This window comes from Psittacula echo (genome assembly GCF_963264785.1).
Source record: "Psittacula echo genome assembly, chromosome: 7".
NCBI classification, from domain to species: Eukaryota; Metazoa; Chordata; class Aves; order Psittaciformes; family Psittacidae; genus Psittacula; species Psittacula echo.
In genome coordinates, this window is record NC_137740.1 from 58,694,094 (window position 1) to 58,713,048 (window position 18,955).

At 47.9% G+C, this 18,955-nt stretch overlaps 1 protein-coding gene and 2 pseudogenes across 3 annotated transcripts; all 3 read right to left on the reverse strand.

Annotated features, from left to right (window-relative positions):
* Positions 1 to 9: 9 nt before the first annotated feature.
* Positions 10 to 727, reverse strand: LOC308224296 (G-protein coupled receptor 35-like; annotated as a pseudogene). The gene has a single exon. The product of its transcript is annotated as a G-protein coupled receptor 35-like (transcript).
* Positions 728 to 5,012: 4,285 nt separating this feature from the next.
* LOC308224297 (G-protein coupled receptor 35-like) lies at positions 5,013 to 5,942 on the reverse strand (the record flags this gene model as incomplete). Its single annotated transcript, XM_080624051.1, has 1 exon — positions 5,013 to 5,942. Exon 1 carries the CDS (start codon positions 5,931 to 5,933, stop codon positions 5,013 to 5,015), a length of 921 nt encoding a protein of 306 aa, XP_080480177.1. The 5' UTR covers positions 5,934 to 5,942.
* Positions 5,943 to 16,194: 10,252 nt separating this feature from the next.
* LOC308223779 (G-protein coupled receptor 35-like) lies at positions 16,195 to 17,125 on the reverse strand (annotated as a pseudogene). The gene has a single exon. The product of its transcript is annotated as a G-protein coupled receptor 35-like (transcript).
* Between the last annotated feature and the right edge of the window lie 1,830 nt (positions 17,126 to 18,955).

Below are 18,955 nucleotides of genomic sequence, written 5' to 3' on the forward strand. Positions count from 1 at the left end.
TCTTTCACATCATTGTACTCTTGGCACAAAAATCACATGCTGCGGAGGAAATCTTAAAGGCATGTTTACCCTTATTGGAGAATAGTCCATCAAATTAAAGTCTGAATTATTAAACCTCTGTATTGCAGAACAGCTGGAGCTGATGGAGTCCATTATAAAGCAAAGGAGATGGCTGAGGTAAAAAGGTAAAAAACATATTATGAACGCAGCCGTATTTGCTGACACAAGGTAGATGACTTTACTGAGTACCTTTTCTTTGTGGCAGTCTTCATTCTTCTTCCTCAAGAGTTCTGCAGTGACTTGTATGGAGCAATAACTAATAAAAACTGCCTTCAGCGGTGACCTCAGCACCTTGGCTTTCAGAAGGTGCTTGATTGCAAAGTACCTGTCAGCTGCTATGACAGTGATGATACTGATGCTCATTAAGTGCTTTATGAAATAGCCAGCTGGAGAATCAGGTACCATGTACCTACCTTCAGCTGATGGAACTGAGATCAAGTTTTAAAAGGCAAAGAGCAGCAAGCAGTCAGCCATAGGCATGTTGACCATGAGTACTTGTTTCTGTCCATTTTCTGAGCTCGCAGCAGAACACCCACAGTGCCAACACATTCAGCAAAATGTCTAGAAGCAAATCTGGGATGTAAACACACAGCTGGACAAGTGGAAAGCTTCCACAGGCTGTGATACTGCAGCTGCTGAGGTTCTTTTTGGGAGTATTAAGAGGCATAGTTCCTAGAAAAGCAGATTAAACCTTTAAGAAGCTAGACTCTTGACTGAATCAGTGGTTAATTTAGATAGTTCAGAGCTTTACCAACAGTGACTGTGAAAATGACTGAGAGCAGAGGTGGCTGAAGGATACTTAGTAGGAAGGGAATGGAGCGGGACATGAGCCTGATCACTTGTGGAGGAGAGAAAAGCATTGGGTCCCATGTGGGGAAGGCTGCATGTGGAGGGCAGCAGGGGAGAATGCTTCAGCCTGAGCAAGCAAACCATAGGGCAGTGCTGCAGCATTTATGTGCATCTGCAGCTCTTGGCTAGCTTTGAAAATAATGCTGCTGCAGGAATCATGCCAGGAGACCTCTTCAGTGGTGAGGGAGTGTGCTACAGCCAATACCTGCAGCAGTTCTGTCATTTGGGCAAGGAAACGGTTAAGAGGCCAGAAAACGAAATAATCAATGATATCAGACAACAGGAAGATCTAGCAAAGGCTCTCTCAGTTTAACGTGGCCAGTATCAAAATGAGCCTTTGAAAATAGACCACTTCCATCCCTCTCAGTTTCTCCACCACTGTTCTGGTGTCCCACCAGAACTGGGGAAACGCAGTGCCTTTCAGAGCTCAAATAACCAGGTCTGCAAATAGCCAGGAGGAATTACCTGCTCACTCGCTGCCCTTGGAGAGAATGGATGTTCCTCACCAGCTGTGGTGTGATGTGCAGGCACCATGAGTCCTCCTAGCAGTGCTCCTGGTACGTGACCAGTGAGGTGTCCTGCAACGTCCATTCGCTGGTGGCTGTGAGAGCAGCGATGCTGGTCGAGGAAGCATCCCTGCCCCTCCTTAATGCATTTCCCTAGGGTTGAGTTTCCTCTGCCACCAGTGGCATGGTTTGTACCACCCCGCTTTGACTGAGGAGCCTGCAATAGTGAGATGAAACGCTCATTTGCTGTGCAGCCCTGCAGCAGTTCCTCTGGCCATGGAACAGCTTTGGGTTTCCAGTGCCTGATGCCTCACTGGGAAATGCCCACTGACCTTCATTGCCCAACAGGTTGTGCTCATTGCTTGGAGGGGACTCATTGGCCTGAAGCATCCTGAGGTCTTCTCTCTGCCTTCTAGATCAATGTTCCTGCTGGAGCAGGCATGGGGACTGCCCCCTGCTGTCATCCTGCTGAGCCCCCAGTACCATTCACAGGGCTGCTGGAGAGGTGAGCCTACTTTGTAGGCTTTTCCTTGCATGATTTTTTTTGTTTGCTTTTAGTTTGTGTGTACTTCGTCCCCCTCCCCCACAGGCTAAATTTTTACTGCAGCATCAATTTCCTGATTTAAAGCTTAAGCCTTTGTCAGCATCTTTTCCTTTTAAAGGACAGAGAGATTCTATCTGGCTGAAACATCAGCAGAATGCAGTGGTCCAGCCTTGCTTGTTGGAGCTCTGATGGACTGTGGCTGCTGCCTCCTACTACTGTTAGCCAGGCTTCTGTGCAAGGCCATCAGAAAGATGTGTGGATAGCAGTGTCGCTGTCCTCATGGTTTGCCATTCCAGCGCTGTGCGATGGCTGCTAGTTTGTTGTGGCCCAGGTTCCATGGCTTGTTGTGGCAAAGGTGCTGTTTCATTTACTGGGAGCACTCATGGAGCTGAGGTTTTGGTCTGACTGAAGACAGGGGTCAGAAACGAACCATTCTAACTTGACATGTAAAGCAGATGCTAATGTTAGTCCGAGGCAGCATCTTCAGGTAATCAGAAAGTTCCTTGCTCATCTTGGGGTTACACTGTAAGCAGCCCGTTGTAAGGCAGCTTTGATATCATGTTAGCTAAGTCTCTTTTCACAACCTCTGATGTAAGTTTCGCATTAATAATAGAGGACTCTGATGTATAATGGTGGTGAATGAATATTTATTTATAGGTATAATACTATGAAATAGCTTTATTATCACGTGCTAAAAATGCTTCGTTTTCTGTTTTCCTGGCAGTCAGTGCAAACAACAAAAACTGTCCCTTCGTGATGACCGGGATCGTGAACTCCACAAGTTTCTGTTTTACAATCAGGAAATGAAACAATTTTTTTAATGTAGAACATGAACAGCGGAGGCCTCAGTTTGCTTCCTACAAGAGAAAAGCACTCACTCCATACAGCCTTATATGCAGCAAGCTTGGCTATGTATAGGAATGCCAACTATAAATGCTTTAGCCCATTTAAACTGGTTTTGGCATCGATACGGGGTAAGCGGGCGGCTGTGTGGTGCTTAGCTGCTGGCTGGGGTGCAACTATGGAAGCTGTTTAGTTTATTTAATAGAGTGCCTTGTCTGTGATCCTTCCTGGGTTTGAAATCTCTACGTTTGGGGAAGAAATTGCTCTGAAATTCGTTAGTTATAAACCAGTAGCAAATGGTATCTCGACAGCAGCTTTTATTTGCCATCCTACGAGGCCTATCCATGAGGCCACAGGAACAAAAGCGTTACTGTTTTGTATTTCAGAGTAGGCAACTTCAGTGGAGCTCACTGGAAATTGGGCAAGGTGCCCCATGTCAGCAGGCAGAAAACATGAACGTGGCAGGGTTTGCAGAACAAGTATATGGTTTGCTTTCTGGGTTAACATTTGGAGACCAGGTTGACATGGCTCAGCCTTCATCTCTCTTCAAAGTAATTAACATTGCCATAATGGTCTGTTTGAAACAGGCATTCACTATAACCAATGAGATGTAGAAGCCCAGAAGGGGATCGGGATCCTATAGGGAAGAGTATTTTTGAAGGCCCTTTGCGCTATTACTGAAAAAAGAGGATGTCTTCCTTGCTCAACACCTCTTGCGTGGACACGTAAGTGATGCCTGTCATGGGCATTGACGGCACACCATAAAGGAGAATGGGCTAACGGGGGCCCTAGGCCCCTTGCTTTCCAAGGGTAGTTAATAGCAGCGTATTTGCTGACAGCTACAAGGGTGACGACACTCACGCATCCCCTTAAGCAATGGATGGTTCTTAAGTTCAGGCACAATTTGTGTCTGGTTTCTCTTGCTGTCTTTGAAAAGAGACTTTAAAAGGCAGAATGAGGGCCAAGCAGTGTGCGCTGTGATTAAGTTGGCCACATGCGCTCTGCTTGCAGTGAAAGACCATCAATGTCAGAGCATTAAGTAAGACATCAAAGAAAACTGGGACATAAATGATCAACTGAGTGACCTGAATGGTTTCATCCATTTTTATGCTGAGCTTCCATCATGATGGGACCTGTGCCAAGGTACTGACACAAAGCAGTTAGATCTGATGTTTGGATGAGGAGAGTTTTCTGTGATGGGAATAGTTGTTTTGTATGTTGTTTGTCTGGTGTCTAGACAGTGGTTTCAGCGTGTGGTCTGCGGACACTAGAAGGTGACAGGACACTTTCAGGGAAGCTATTGGTGAGTTGTCACCAAGAAAGTTGGTTGTCTGTAGGTTTAAATGGCCAGAATATGGATTTGCATTCCCTGGAGGAATGTTTTAGGTATTTATGAGGCAGAAGACACTCGGAGTCAAGGGCCATGAAGCCAAAGGAGATACAGCTATCACATGCATTTCAACAACTCTATAATGTTTCCCATGCTGACTCTATGGGGCACTTCCTTCTAGTGCCCCAAGATTTCCATTAGTGGTTTAATTGTTTTGGCTGCTCTGTTGTCACTTCCCTGTGGGGTGGGAGGATACGCAGTGCATAGTCAGCAAGGACAGGTATTATAGGGGAGATTTGTAGCTGGAAAGTCAGGCATTTACATGTGTGGTCTGGGATCCAGCTAGGAAAGCCTAATGTTCTCTGTGTAATCATAGAATGGTTTGGGTTGGAAGGGATCTTAAAGAGCATCTGTTTGCAACCTTCCTGCCATGAGCAGGGACACCTTCAGGGTTAAATGTCTCAAAATGAAGTGCAGGAAAGCTGCTGAACCCCTACTGGGCACTGTTCAAGCAGCTGAAAGAGAGGAAGCACCAAATCCAGAGCAATGCTTCATCACACAGGGCAATGCCGAGAAGCCCTCAGCTCTGGGTCTGCCCCATCTGTGCAGAAAGGCCTCACACACCTCGCTCTCATCAAACCTCTCCTGAAAACTGTGCATGGATTGTAAGGCAGGGATCATGGCTGCATCTGCTTCATGTTGCTCGCTGCTGTTTGCTGGGCATCAATATTCATGCAGCGTGAGGCTGTGGCAACTTGAGCAGATGCGATCGCTTCTCACCTGTCAGGACACCTACTGAAGAGTTGATCCCATTGAAGTACAGCAAACCTCTCACCAGGGCTTACAGCAGTTGCTTGGGTGAGATCAGGTCTTCACAGATTTATACATGATAGGCACAACGCAAAAGTTCTGTTCTGGGGTTTACAATGCTTTGTGGGGCTGTTTTTCCGTGCAGTAGTGGCTTAGCTGCAAAGTAATAGCAAAATGCATCCAAACAGCAGTTAGTGTTTGCTAAGCATGCGCAGATCTGAACACAGGCTCTAACTTCCGAGAGCAGAGAACATGCTCCAGTAACATCCACTGTGAACCACGAGAGCAGGGCAATGAAGAAGGGTGAAAAACATACAGTGAACACATACAGATTCACAGAAATAATGCGGATTGCTTTCTGGATTAATTTTGTCTCATGAGGGCTCGTGACCATCTTCTTCTTGAGACATCTGATGACTTGTACTGAGCAAAAAGTCACAATCACTAAGGGGACAAAATAGCCAAAGATGATGGGCACTAACAATGTATAACTAGGTTGAGTAGATTGTTTTTGAAAGCATACTTTTTCCTTTCTGTCATGAAGTTGTGGATGAAAGTAGGAATAAATCATTAGTATTATCCAAAGAGCCCCACAGATGGAAGCTGATTTCAGTGGGGATCGAAGAACCTTTGCTTTTAGAGGGAACTTGATTGCGATGTATCGATCGATTGCTATCAGGGTGATGATCAGGATGCTCATAGGCATGTTTGTAAAGTAGATACTTTGTATGGTGAAACACAAGTTGTCTATGGGATGCTCATACTTGGTAAAATATATCAAGAAAGGCAGGGCAAAGAGCAGGAAACTGTCTGCGACTATGAGGTTGATCATGTACACCCTGGTCTCGGTCCACCTCTTGAGTTTGCAGCAGAAGACCCAGAAGGCAACCGCGTTCAGTGGGATCCCCAGAGAGAGCACCGGGATGTAGACTATAAATTGAAACAGCACGACGCCGTTCCGCATGTCATAGTCTTCGGTGCAGTTCTCCATGTTGGGTTGTCTCTGCAAGACAAGAGGGCAGGCATGAGACCAAGCTTGGGGACAGGCTGTCTGGGCTGGGGCCGGCTGCAGTGCCCCGCTCCTCTGGTTCTGGGGCTCCTCCTGCCCTTGCACTGCAGATCAGCTCATCAGCACTGAGCACAGGGTTCGAGGTGTGGCCTCACCAGTGCCCAGTACAGGGCGATGATCACTGCTCTGGCCCTGCCGCCTCACTATTGCTGATACAGGCCAGGATGCTGTTGGGCTACTTGGCTGCCTGGGCACAAGCTGGTTTATGTCATGCTGCCATGAACCCACTCTCTCTGCGGGATGCTGGGGAGGAATTGCTCAGCATTAAGTACTACCAGCCCTAGCAGATCTAGTCCGAGGTCTCCAAAGAGAGAAGGGAATGTGATCACAAGTCTGATCTCAACCTTCAAAGACAGGAAGTCAAAATGTTGCTAAAGCAGAAAACACAAAACCAAGAACTTAGACTATCTCCTGATATTCCTTTAAATATTCAGAGTATCTTCTACCGGCAAGGAGGCTGTGAAAGATGAATCGGACTTAGTCTGCAGCTCATAAAGTAAGTGTTTACATCGAGGCAGGGAAAGAAAACACCCAGATTCCTTCAATGTTACAAATACATTGCCTTATCAGTCAGCATCTTGTAAGCACAAACATTTAAACTGTAGTGAAAACGCCCAGTTGCATGAACTGACTGAGTGAACTGGTTTTAGTGTGAGAGACTCTGAGACGGATCTGGCACCCACAGAGGAAAGCCCAGCAGCTGCCATAGCCCCAGAGCTGGTATGTCATTACTGAACCACAGGGGTGCGGTCATTTGTAGGGTGGAATTTATGGAGGAGCTAATATAAAGCTGGTGTCCCGTCTCTCTTGGGCTTCCAGCCTCACAGGTCCTCGGCTGCATTATGGTACCACCTACCTTGCAGCCGTTCCCTGCCAGCCTGCTGTGGTCATCCCACAGTGAAAAGCCACTCTGCCTGCATAGCTCTGCCCTGAGAAGCAGCTGAACCAGCTGGGGCTGGGCATCCCAGCCCCATCAAACCCCCTATGTAAGCACAGAGCCGGCGGTGGTTCCCAGTGTTGTGTGCTGCAGTGTGCCTGGAGCTGGGTATCTCCTTGTGTGCAGAAGAGGAACTGGTGTGAAACCAAAGCGGGGGATGAAGACCCCCCTGAAGACACAGGTGGCTGCAAAGCAGGAGGACACCAAAGCATCTGTGTGCGGGTGAGGATTGACAATGGTTTGGGTTGGAGGGGACCTTACAGCTCATCAAGTTCCAACCCCCTGGCACACCTTCCACTAGAGCAGGTTGCTCCAAGCTCCTGTGTCCAGCCTGGCCTTGAACTCTGCCAGGGATGGGGCAGCCACAGCTTCTCTGGGCACCCTGTGCCAGCGCCTTAGCACCCTCACAGGGAAGAGCTTCTTCCTTACATCTAATCTCAGTCTCCCCTCTGTCAGGTTAAAGCCATTCCCCTTGTCTGTCAGTACAGGCCCTTGTCATAAGTCCCTCTCCAGACTTCTTGTAGGTACTCGAAAGGTGCTCTAAGGTATCCCTGGAGCCTTTTCTTCTCCAGGCTTTTTCTCTGAGCGTGTCTTCATAGGAGAGGTTTGTTACAATAACCTTGGGTCTCATGCATGCATGTTAACAAGCAGGCTAGTGTTTTAGTTAAGAGGTGAGAAAGCATATTCTGTTTTGAGCAGAGCACAGTTCAGCATGGGAAGAATTAAAAGCCATTACCTGCTGCCTGGGGGGCTCTCAGGGTGGTTTAATCCTCCTTAAGGTTGCAGTGTAGACGCAGGCGTTGTGACAGGGGAGAGGACGTGCCAGGTCCGCGGGTACCAGCACAGTATGCTACTCCATGCAGGGCACAGCTGCCCCAGAGCCTGCTGCCGGCAGCTGAAACACAGCAATGAGCTCTTGTTCCCCCAAAGTGCTTCATTTATCACTTAGGTTTTGGGACAGTCGAGTCTCCGGTGCCCTCTGTTGTTCCGCTCGCATCAGCTGGATGCTTCACCATCATCCTTACCCACCCAGCCTGTGCTCCCCCACCCGCCTTACACAAACCCCAGCAATTAAAATTTAATGTTTTTAGTCTTGGGAAAACAAATAATTTCTGAAATACAACCCAGAATGGTTGCAAATTGTCCTTCTGGCAGCAGAAGGTCCTCAGGGAGCACAGCAGGGCTGGGCAGCCTCCGGTGTGGTTACAGAGTGTGTGCAGCGGGGCGGCTGACAGCCTTTCTGAGGGGACACGTCAGTGCTTGTGCGCGCCGTGATAGCGAGCCCAGGGTGAGAGGTCCCGGTGTGCTTCTCTTCAGTGTCTTTACAGGAAGGGTGACAGACAGTATGGGCTGGCTTATCCTCTGCAAAGCAGTCAGGTGTCTAACACTGCTCATCCACACCACTGCAAAGCCCGAGCTGGCAATGACAGTCACTGGTCAGAGGTGCTGGTGAGGCAGTGAGCACACTGTCAGGACCTTTAGAAGCTCTTTTAAGTGCATTCCCCAGTGAGACTTTACAGTCTTTTTGATGGGTTTTCTGCCTGTTGGCTGCAGCAGTTGCAGTCCTGTCTATGGGAGCCAGGTTCTAGCTTCCTCAGGTTTTGTCCCATTAATCTGTGTCTCCTGAACTCACAGTTCCAAAGGTGATAAGAGCAGATTGAGCAGCAGCAGATGCAGGTCACATGCATGGATGGCAAAGGTCTAGGCAGACTTAAAAGGGCTTCCTGGGGGGGGGCGTGGGGAGAAGCAGCCCCTTGGGGAGGTGTCTGTGCCATGATTTCTCCTGGATTGTGTGCTTTTATGGGACTGTCCTGGGTTCAGCAGTAGCAGTCAGTTTTTCTCCTTTTTAGTAGCTGTTGCAGCACTGTGTTTTTGACTTTCAGCCTCGGAACAAAGCTGATAACAACTGATGTTTAGACTGACCAAAGACTTTGTGAGTCTCATGCTCTGCCAGGGAGGAGGAGGGGCCGGGAGGAAGCAGGGACAGGACGCCTGACCCAAACTAGCCAAAGAGGTATTCCATACCACAGCACGTCATGCCCGGGGATGTAACTGGGAGCTACCCGGAAGGGCACGTCCTCTTTGCGGTCGGGCTCTTTTCCGGCGAGCGGTATCATATTCTCTTCCCTTGTTATTTCTCTTATCATTATTATTATTGGTGGCAGCAGTAGTGATTTGTGTTATACCTTAGTTACTGGACTGTTCTTATCTCAACCCGTGGGAGTTACATTCTTTCGATTCTCCTCCCCATCCCTCTGGGGAGTGGGGGGGGGAAGTAGACTGCGTGGTTCTAATTTACAGCCGGGGCTTAAACCACGACAGTTCTTTTTGGCGCCCAACGTGGGGCCCGAAGGGTTGAGATAACGACAGATCTGACCGGAGTGTGTCTAATCGTATTTGTGATAAGCATTCAGTGTTTTAGATTAATAGTCACTCGTCACAATGCTGATTTATTGGCTCTCAAAGTTGTTGTTTTTGATCTCACAGTCTCAATATGCCGTAGGTTACTTAGAGCCGGTATTTGCTGTGTTGGTGTTTTTCAAGTGTGGGGCTTGGGCTAAGGTTGTTGTCTCGTTGTATTTTGTAGCAATGACTTGTAATACAATAGAAGGATTGATCATGAAACTGATCTGGCTTGTGTTCCCAGTGTGGTCACCACCTTTATACTTTGGGAGGTATATAATACAAATGCTTAGCAACTATACATCTTTTTTCTCCTTCCTGGGTGGTCAACCTATGAAGGAGACATTCTTTTACCCTCCCAGTGCCCCTCCCAGACCGTTTACAGCATCGTTTGAGAGTTTTGAAATTTTTGAGTGGCCTTTTAATATTGTTGAGACCTGTTTGCTGATTGTGATGGGGGTCACCATGTTGGCACGCATACAGAGTGTGTTTTGTCCACAACCATTACGTCTGATCTCAAGAGTTAAGCAGAGTCGGGTTTGGGTCTTGTCTGGGGTTAGACGACAAAATAGGGGGACCGAGAGATTTTCCCCAAGGCTGGACAGCCATGAGTGGCAAGGTGTGTGGGATAGTATGGGCAAGTACCTAGGTCAGTGGGCCCCTCCAGTGTTTTGGAATTTCACCACCGAACAAGTGCAAAATCCAGAAGAATTAGTAAAACACTTAAATGAGGTGTGCTGTCATCCTGGTCATACCAGAGAGGGACAAATCATGTCAACGTGCTGGGGCTTGGCCTATGCCTACCGGGCCTTGTTCAACGCTATCCAGCACCTTCAAAAGGGAAAAAATGTCCCTGGATCTGAGAGCGAAGCAACAGACAGCGCAGCTTCTCCAGCTCCGAGCACAGCAGCTACACCACCCCCAGCGACAAGTACAGCCACTACTCAAACTTCGACTGCAACAGACAGTGCAGCTACCCCAGCTCCAAACACAGCAGCTACACCACCGCCAGCGACAAGTACAGCCGCTACTCAAACTTCAACTGCAACAGACAGCAAAGCTACCCCAGCTCCAACCACAGCAGCTACACCACCCCCAGCAACAAGTACTGTTGCTACTCAAACCACAGTGATGACTGCAGCTAAACCAGAGGACCAATTCGTACCAATATCGATTGCCCCTCTACGCAAGAGAAAAAGCAAAAAAGAGGCAAGAAGGGTGAAGCGAGATGAAGAAACAATGTATTCACCACTCAGGACAGCATCTGGTCAGGAGTCATCATCACATGACGAAGAAGAAGAAGAGGTGACTTCTCGACCTCGGACCTCAACCGAGCTACGGAATATGCGAAAAGATTTTACCCGTCAACCAGGGGAGCACATCATCACCTGGTTGCTGCGATGCTGGGACAATGGGGCCGATGGTCACGAACTAGGAGGTACGGAAGCCAAGCAGCTGGGATCACTTGCTAGAGAAGGGGGAATTGACAAAGCAATTGCAAGAGAGAAAAAGTCCCTCAGTCTTTGGAGGCGGCTCTTGGCAGCTGTGAAAGAAAGGTTTCCATACAAGGACGATGTTACGAGTCGTTCGGCCAAGTGGACTACTTTAGACAAAGGCATCCAGTCTCTGAGGGAATGAGCCATCGTAGAGATGATCTATCACATCAAACTGAATAACGGAGATATACCCATAGACCCAGATGAAGTCGAATGTACACGACCCATGTGGCGAAAACTTACACGGAATGCACCGTCATCATATGCCCATTCATTGGCAACGGTAACCTGGGGTGACATAGTAACACCAACAGTGGATGAAATGATTCATAAACTCCGAGAGTTCGAAGACAATCTCACCCCTTCCATCATCTCAGCTGTGGAAAAACTGTCCCAGGATGTCAAACAATTGAGGGACGATCTATCTGATTTATCCAGCTCCTCACGTGTACCAACATACGTCTCAGCTGTTAACAAAAGACGTCCTATTGTTCGAGACAGAAGATATAGAAGGCAAACACCACGGGCCACCCTATGGTCTTACCTGCGGGATCATGGAGAAGACATGACGAAGTGGGATGGAAAACCTACTTCAGCTTTGGAGGAACGGGTGCATGAATTGAAAATAGGAACAAGGGTCAAGACTAATCATCCCATGAGAGCTGCGGCTTCAGTCTCTGGTGAGCAGGTTCCCAGATGGAGCGGAAGAGCTGATTTTACTCCAGCTCCTATGATAACGAAGAATAATCCCTTTCAATACGACTTAGGTGTCCAACGTTGTGATGACTGTTAGAGGGACCCTGCCTCCAGCCAGGTGGAGGTAGGGGATAATCGGATTTACTGGACTGTGTGGGTCAGATGGCCTGGCACATCAGTCCCACAGAAGTATAAAGCTCTCGTAGATACCGGTGCACAGTGTACCCTGATGCCGTCAAGCTGTCAAGGGGTGGAACCCATCTATATCTCTGGAGTGACAGGAGGTTCCCAAGAGTTGACTGTACTGGAGGCTGAGATCAGCCTGACTGGAAGGAAATGGCAAAAGCACCCCATTGTGACTGGTCCAGAGGCTCCATGCATCCTCGGCATAGATTACCTCAGGAGAGGGTACTTCAAAGACCCAAAAGGGTACCGATGGGCTTTTGGTATTGCTGCTTTGGAGACTGAGGAAAATGAGCAGCTGTCCACCTTGCCTGGTCTCTCAGAGGATCCTTCTGTTGTGGGGTTGCTGAAGGTCGAAGAACAACAAGTGCCAATCGCGACCGCAACAGTGCACCGGCGGCAATATCGCACCAACCGAGACTCCCTGATTCCCATCCATAAGCTGATCCGTAGTCTGGAGAGTCAGGGAGTGATCAGCAGGACCCGCTCACCCTTTAATAGCCCCATATGGCCAGTGCGAAAGTCTAACGGAGAGTGGAGACTAACAGTAGACTATCGTGGCCTGAATGAAGTCACACCACCATTGAGTGCTGCTGTACCGGACATGCTAGACCTTCAGTATGAACTGGAGTCAAAGGCAGCCAAGTGGTATGCCACGATTGATATTGCCAATGCATTCTTCTCAATTCCTTTGGCAGCAGAGTGTAGGCCACAGTTTGCTTTTACTTGGAGGGGCGTCCAGTACACTTGGAACCGACTGCCCCAGGGGTGGAAACACAGCCCTACCATTTGCCATGGACTGATCCAGAATGCACTGGAACAGGGGCAAGCTCCAGAACACCTGCAATACATTGATGACATTATTGTGTGGGGTGATACAGCGGAAGAAGTCTTTGAGAAAGGGAGGGAAATAATCCAAATCCTGCTGAAAGCTGGTTTTGCCATAAAACGGAGTAAGGTCAAGGGACCTGCACAGGAGATTCAGTTTTTGGGAATAAAATGGCAAGATGGATGTCGCCAGATCCCTACAGATGTGATCAACAAAATAACAGCAATGTCTCCACCAACTAATAAGAAAGAAACACAAGCTTTCTTGGGTGCTCTGGGGTTCTGGAGAATGCACATCCCAAATTACAGTTCTATTGTAAGCCCTCTCTATCATGTGACCCGGAAGAAGAACGATTTTAAATGGGGCCCTGAGCAACAACAAGCCTTTGAGCAAATTAAACGTGAGATAGTTCATGCAGTAGCTCTTGGACCAGTCCGGAACGGGCCAGATGTAAAAAATGTACTGTACACCGCAGCCGGGGAGAATGGTCCTACCTGGAGCCTCTGGCAGAAAGCTCCAGGGGAGACTCGAGGTCGACCCCTCGGCTTTTGGAGTCGGGGATACAAAGGATCTGAGGCCAGCTATACCCCAACTGAGAAAGAGATACTGGCAGCCTATGAAGGGGTTCGAGCTGCTTCGGAGGTGATTGGCACTGAAGCACAGCTCCTCCTGGCACCCCGGTTGCCCGTTCTGGGCTGGATGTTCAAAGGCAGGGTCTCCTCTACACATCATGCAACCGATGCGACATGGAGTAAATGGGCTGCACTAATTACACAACGAGCTCGAATAGGAAATCCCAGTCGTCCAGGCATTCTAGAAGTCATCATGGACTGGCCAGAGGGCAAAGATTTTGGAATGTCACCAGAAGAGGAGGTGATGCGTGCTGAAGAGGCCCCACCATATAATAAACTGTCAGAAAGTGAAAAGCAGTATGCCTTGTTTACTGATGGGTCCTGCCGTATTGTGGGAAAGCATCGGAGATGGAAGGCAGCTGTATGGAGTCCTCAAAGACAAGTTGCAGAAACTGCTGAAGGGGAGGGTGAATCGAGTCAGTTTGCCGAGGTGAAAGCCATCCAGCTGGCCTTGGACATTGCTGAACGAGAAAAGTGGCCAGTACTTTATCTCTATACTGACTCATGGATGGTGGCAAATGCCCTGTGGGGGTGGTTGCAGCAATGGAAGCAGAGCAACTGGCAACGCAGAGGTAAACCCATCTGGGCTGCTGCACTGTGGCAAGATATCGCTGCCCGGGTGCAGAACCTGGTGGTGAAGGTACGCCATGTAGACGCCCATGTACCCAAGAGTCGGGCCACTGAGGAACACCAGAACAACCAACAAGTGGATAAAGCTGCTAAGATTGAAGTGGCTCAGATGGACTTAGATTGGCAACATAAAGGTGAATTATTTTTGGCTCGGTGGGCCCATGACACTTCAGGCCATCGGGGCAGAAATGCAACATACAGATGGGCCCGTGATCGAGGGGTGGACTTAACAATGGACACTATTGCCCAGGTTATTCATGAGTGTGAAACATGTGCTGCAATTAAACAAGCCAAACGGTTAAAGCCTCTTTGGTATGGAGGACGATGGCTGAAGTACAAATATGGGGAGGCCTGGCAGATTGATTATATCACACTCCCACCAACCCGCCACGGCAAGCGCCATGTGCTTACCATGGTGGAAGCAACCACCGGATGGCTGGAAACATACGCTGTGCCCCACGCCACTGCCCGGAACACTATCCTGGGCCTTGAGAACCAGATTTTGTGGCGACATGGCACCCCAGAAAGAATTGAATCAGACAATGGGACTCATTTCCGGAATAACCTTATAGACACTTGGGCCAAAGAGCATGGCATTGAGTGGGTATATCACATCCCCTACCATGCACCAGCCTCTGGGAAAATCGAACGGTATAATGGGCTGTTAAAAACTACACTGAGAGCAATGGGTGGGGGAACTTTCAAGCATTGGGATACACACTTACCAAAGGCCACCTGGTTGGTCAACACCAGAGGATCTGCCAACAGGGCTGGCCCAGCCCAGTCGGAACTTTTACATATTGTAGAGGGGGACAAAGTTCCTGTGGTGCACATGAAGAATTTGCTGGGGAAGACAGTCTGGGTTATTCCTGCTTCAGGTAAAGGCAAACCCACTCGTGGGATTGCTTTTGCTCAGGGACCTGGATATACTTGGTGGGTAATGCGGGAAGATGGGGAAGTCCGATGCGTACCTCAAGGGGATTTGATTTTAGGGGAAAACAGACAATGAACTCAATTGTACGCTGTTGCCTGCTATAGCCATCAACTAGAAGTCTGCAGGGCACCAGCGACTGGCCCTGACTTCCCTCCGACCATCATCCCAACAGAGAATGAACTTTGATAGAACCGGATGAGTTCTACAGTGGAGGAACGATCAGCATCAGCAGACAACGATCCAACACTGCACACAGCCTCTCCTGCCCTGAAAGACTGTTACAAGAGATGGAGCCCAACATCATGAACCGAACGGACTCAGTAGCTTTATAGGAATTGGTCCGTGCACTAAGATAACAGTGCACTGAAATGAGAGTGAGGGTATATGGAAAATGTGGGATCTGAGCATGACGTGAATGGTATGGAATAAGGGGTGGATACTGTCCTGGGTTCAGCAGTAGCAGTCAGTTTTTCTCCTTTTTAGTAGCTGTTGCAGCGCTGTGTTTTTGACTTTCAGCCTCGGAACAAAGCTGATAACAACTGATGTTTAGACTGACCAAAGACTTTGTGAGTCTCATGCTCTGCCAGGGAGGAGGAGGGGCCGGGAGGAAGCAGGGACAGGACGCCTGACCCAAACTAGCCAAAGAGGTATTCCATACCACAGCACGTCATGCCCGGGGATGTAACTGGGAGCTACCCGGAAGGGCACGTCCTCTTTGCGGTCGGGCTCTTTTCCGGCGAGCGGTATCATATTTTCTTCCCTTGTTATTTCTCTTATCATTATTATTATTGGTGGCAGCAGTAGTGATTTGTGTTATACCTGAGTTACTGGACTGTTCTTATCTCAACCCGTGGGAGTTACATTCTTTCGATTCTCCTCCCCATCCCTCTGGGGAGTGGGGGGGGGAAGTAGACTGCGTGGTTCTAATTTACAGCCGGGGCTTAAACCACGACAGGGACCCAGTAAGTCGTGCTTTCATAGAATCATAGAACAGTTAGGGTTGGAAAGGACCTTAAGATCATCTAGTTCAATGGAGACACGTTAATGACCAGAGATTCCATGCACACTTTCACACAGATCTGTGAACTAAATAGAAGCATAGGGTGTAATTTACAGTTAACTTAGTAATGCTAAACCTAACAAAGTTCTTGTGCCATCCGTGGAGACATTGCAGGCCAGGCTGGATGTGGTTCTGGGCCACCTGATCTAGTTGAAGGTATCCCTGCTCATTGCAACTGGGTGGAACTGAATGACCTTTGAGGGTCCCTTCCAACCCAAACTGTTCTCTGATTTTATGACCTCTTCAGAGAGAAAGGGGCAACAGTTATCCCAATAACACTGAGGATGTGTCTTCTCTGGCTGTTGCAGAGATATTGGGGTTTATTGTTTTGGGTTTGCTGTTTTCATCCTTCTTTCCTCCCTTCTTCCACCCCTTGCTTTCCTTTAGCAAGTGTGTGTCTGCAAGGGGTGGATTTGTTCTGTTTTTTCACTGCTCGTTTTGCTCGTGGTAGAAGGGCTTCATGGAACTCCTTGGTCACAAAGCAGTAGCAGACACTATCCAGGCAGCAGTTAGATGTGGCAATACACCTTGTCACGGAGGAGATGGTCTTCATAACGTGGAGCAGGAAACAGGTAGCTCCAACGCTACCCATTACAGACCCGGCAGGTAACCCAAAGAAGGCTGGCAGAAAACATACTAGAAACACAATCAGGTTTGCGTAAATAATGCGAACCGCTTTCTGGTTTGGTTTCTGCTCTGGTGAACTGGTGTTCAGGCATCTCTTGAGGCTTCTGAATGCTTTTGTGGAGCAAAAAGTCAAGGTCGCTAAAGGAAGAATAAACACAAAGAACACGGAAAGCAGGTTCAGAGCAGCAGGCACGGTGGTATCCTTCTGGAAGCAGAGGGTGGACTGGCTCTGCCAAATCTGTGCAGTGGCGCCGATGATCAGAGAGACCCACAGAAGCCCACAGAGAAGGGCTGCCTTTGATGGAGACCTGAAGGTCTTGGCTTTCAAGGGGTGTTTCAGGGCAATGTATCGGTTAATGGCGACAAATGTAATCACGTAGATACTAACATGTTGATGAGATACGTTGTGTTCATCAACTGGCAGAGCTCATCTCAGGCTGACTTTTTCCAGAGCAAATAAGGCATGAAAGGCAAGGTGCAGATGACAAAGCAGTCTGCAAAGACTAAGTTGATTACATACACCCTTGTTTCTGTCCACTTCTTTATCTTGCAGAAGAACACCCAGAGGGCAAGGGTGTTAAACAGAGCTGCAAACAAGAAAATGACGCTATACCCAGCAAGTTCAATGAGGCGGAGAACGTGATAAAGTTCTAGACTTGTGATACTGCAGTTGTTGGACACATTCATTGTCTTGTTGTGTGGATGTTGTGTGATGTTCTGAGACCTGAGATAAAAAATAACATGGTAACACTTTCTTCCTACCCCTTAACAGATGCTTATCCTATAAAAGAAAGGGTATTTAAGTAACTAGTAACTCTGCCCATCACAAATGTGAATTTGAGTCTACAAAGTTGGCCTTTCTCAGTCAGCCTCTAACAGGGATGCATCCTTTGCCAAGCTTTGTTTGTGCTTACTCAGTTTAGGAGTAAATATCTCTGAATACACTTCCAATAGGACATGCAGACAGTCTTTATTAAATAGCGTTATCTTGAATGGAGAAGTGGAATAGCAGTGAGAAGAACCCCTGCAGATAGTGAGGGCATCCTGTGATAACGGGATTCCTTAAGCCAGGCTGTGCAAATGAGGCAAGAGTACCCTCATCCTGGTTATGAGCTAGGCAGGGATTGCAGCAACCAAACCTAAAGTCCAGCAAAACGCATGAGCAAAAGCTCTTATAGCAGGTCTGCTGGCTTGGGAGACGGAAGAGTGGTGTGAAGGCCTGCAGGGGCATAGCAGATGTCACTTGGGGGACTGCTGACACCTGCTGCTGATTCTGTGGCCGTAAACCTACAGGTAATAGCACTTGGGGTTCATTCTCTCTTGCTCTCTGTGAACTGCTGCTCAGGGTCCTGCTGGGGCTGGAGGGAGGCAGAGGAGCATCAGGTACCCGGTTGCTGTGGGTAGCGGTGCTCAGCAGGTGTGCATCTGAAATGCTGTGCTGAACCCTAAGCTAAGCAAGCTGGAAGCTGTGATATCTGGTATTAGACTATCCCGTGCAGGGCCCTCCAGCTCAGTGCTGGATTGGGTTGTGCTCACCCAGCTCTGGGCAGGGAGATGGGTTCACCAAGCACCCTGGCATCTCACATGGGTGACAAAGAGCCTCCCTTCTTGTATTGACAGAAATAGAGGGAATAAGAGAGAGCTGTAGGCCCTGAAGGGCTCTGTGGTGGGCTATATAGTCGCTAATGAAGATTAGCATTCAACACAGGTGGTGGGTAATTGTCTCACTGCCTATTCACTCTTAGTAGCTGACCAGGTGAAACACTTCATTGCTGTTCTGGTGGAATTCACTTGTTTTTGAACCTATTTGAACTTCAACGACTTTGTTGTCGAAAGTTGAAGACTTTCTTCTTCTTCTTCTTCTTCTTCTTCTTCTTCTTCTTCTTCTTCTTCTTCTTCTTCTTCTTCTTTCTTCTTCTTCTTCTTCTTCTTCTTCTTCTTCTTCTTCTTCTTCTTCTTCTTCTTTCTTCTTCTTCTTCTTCTTCTTCTTCTCTTCTTCTTCTTCTTCTTCTTCTTCTTCTTCTTCTTCTTCTTCTTCTTCTTCTTCTTCTTCTTCTTCTTCTTCTTCTTCTTCTTCTTCTTCTTCTTCTTCTTCTTCTTCTTCTTCTTCTTCTTCTTCTTCTTCTCTTCTTCTTCTTCTTCTTCTTCTTCTTCTTCTTCTTCTTCTTCTTCTTCTTCTTCTTCTTCTTCTTCTTCTTCTTCTTTCTTCTTCTTTTCTTCTTCTCTTCTTCTTCTTCTTCTTCTTCTTCTTCTTCTTCTTCTTCTCTTCTTCTTCTTCTTCTTCTTCTTCTTCTTCTTCTTCTTCTTCTTCTTCTTCTTCTTCTTCTTCTTCTTCTTCTTCTTCTTCTTCTTCTTCTTCTTCTTCTTCTTCTTCTTCTTCTTTCTTCTTCTTCTTCTTCTTCTTCTTCTTCTTCTTCTTCTTTCTTCCTTCTTCTCTTTCTTTTCTTCTTCTTTTCTTTCTCTTCTTTCTTCTTCTTCTTCTTCTTCTTCTTCTTCTTCTTCTTTTCTTCTTTCTTC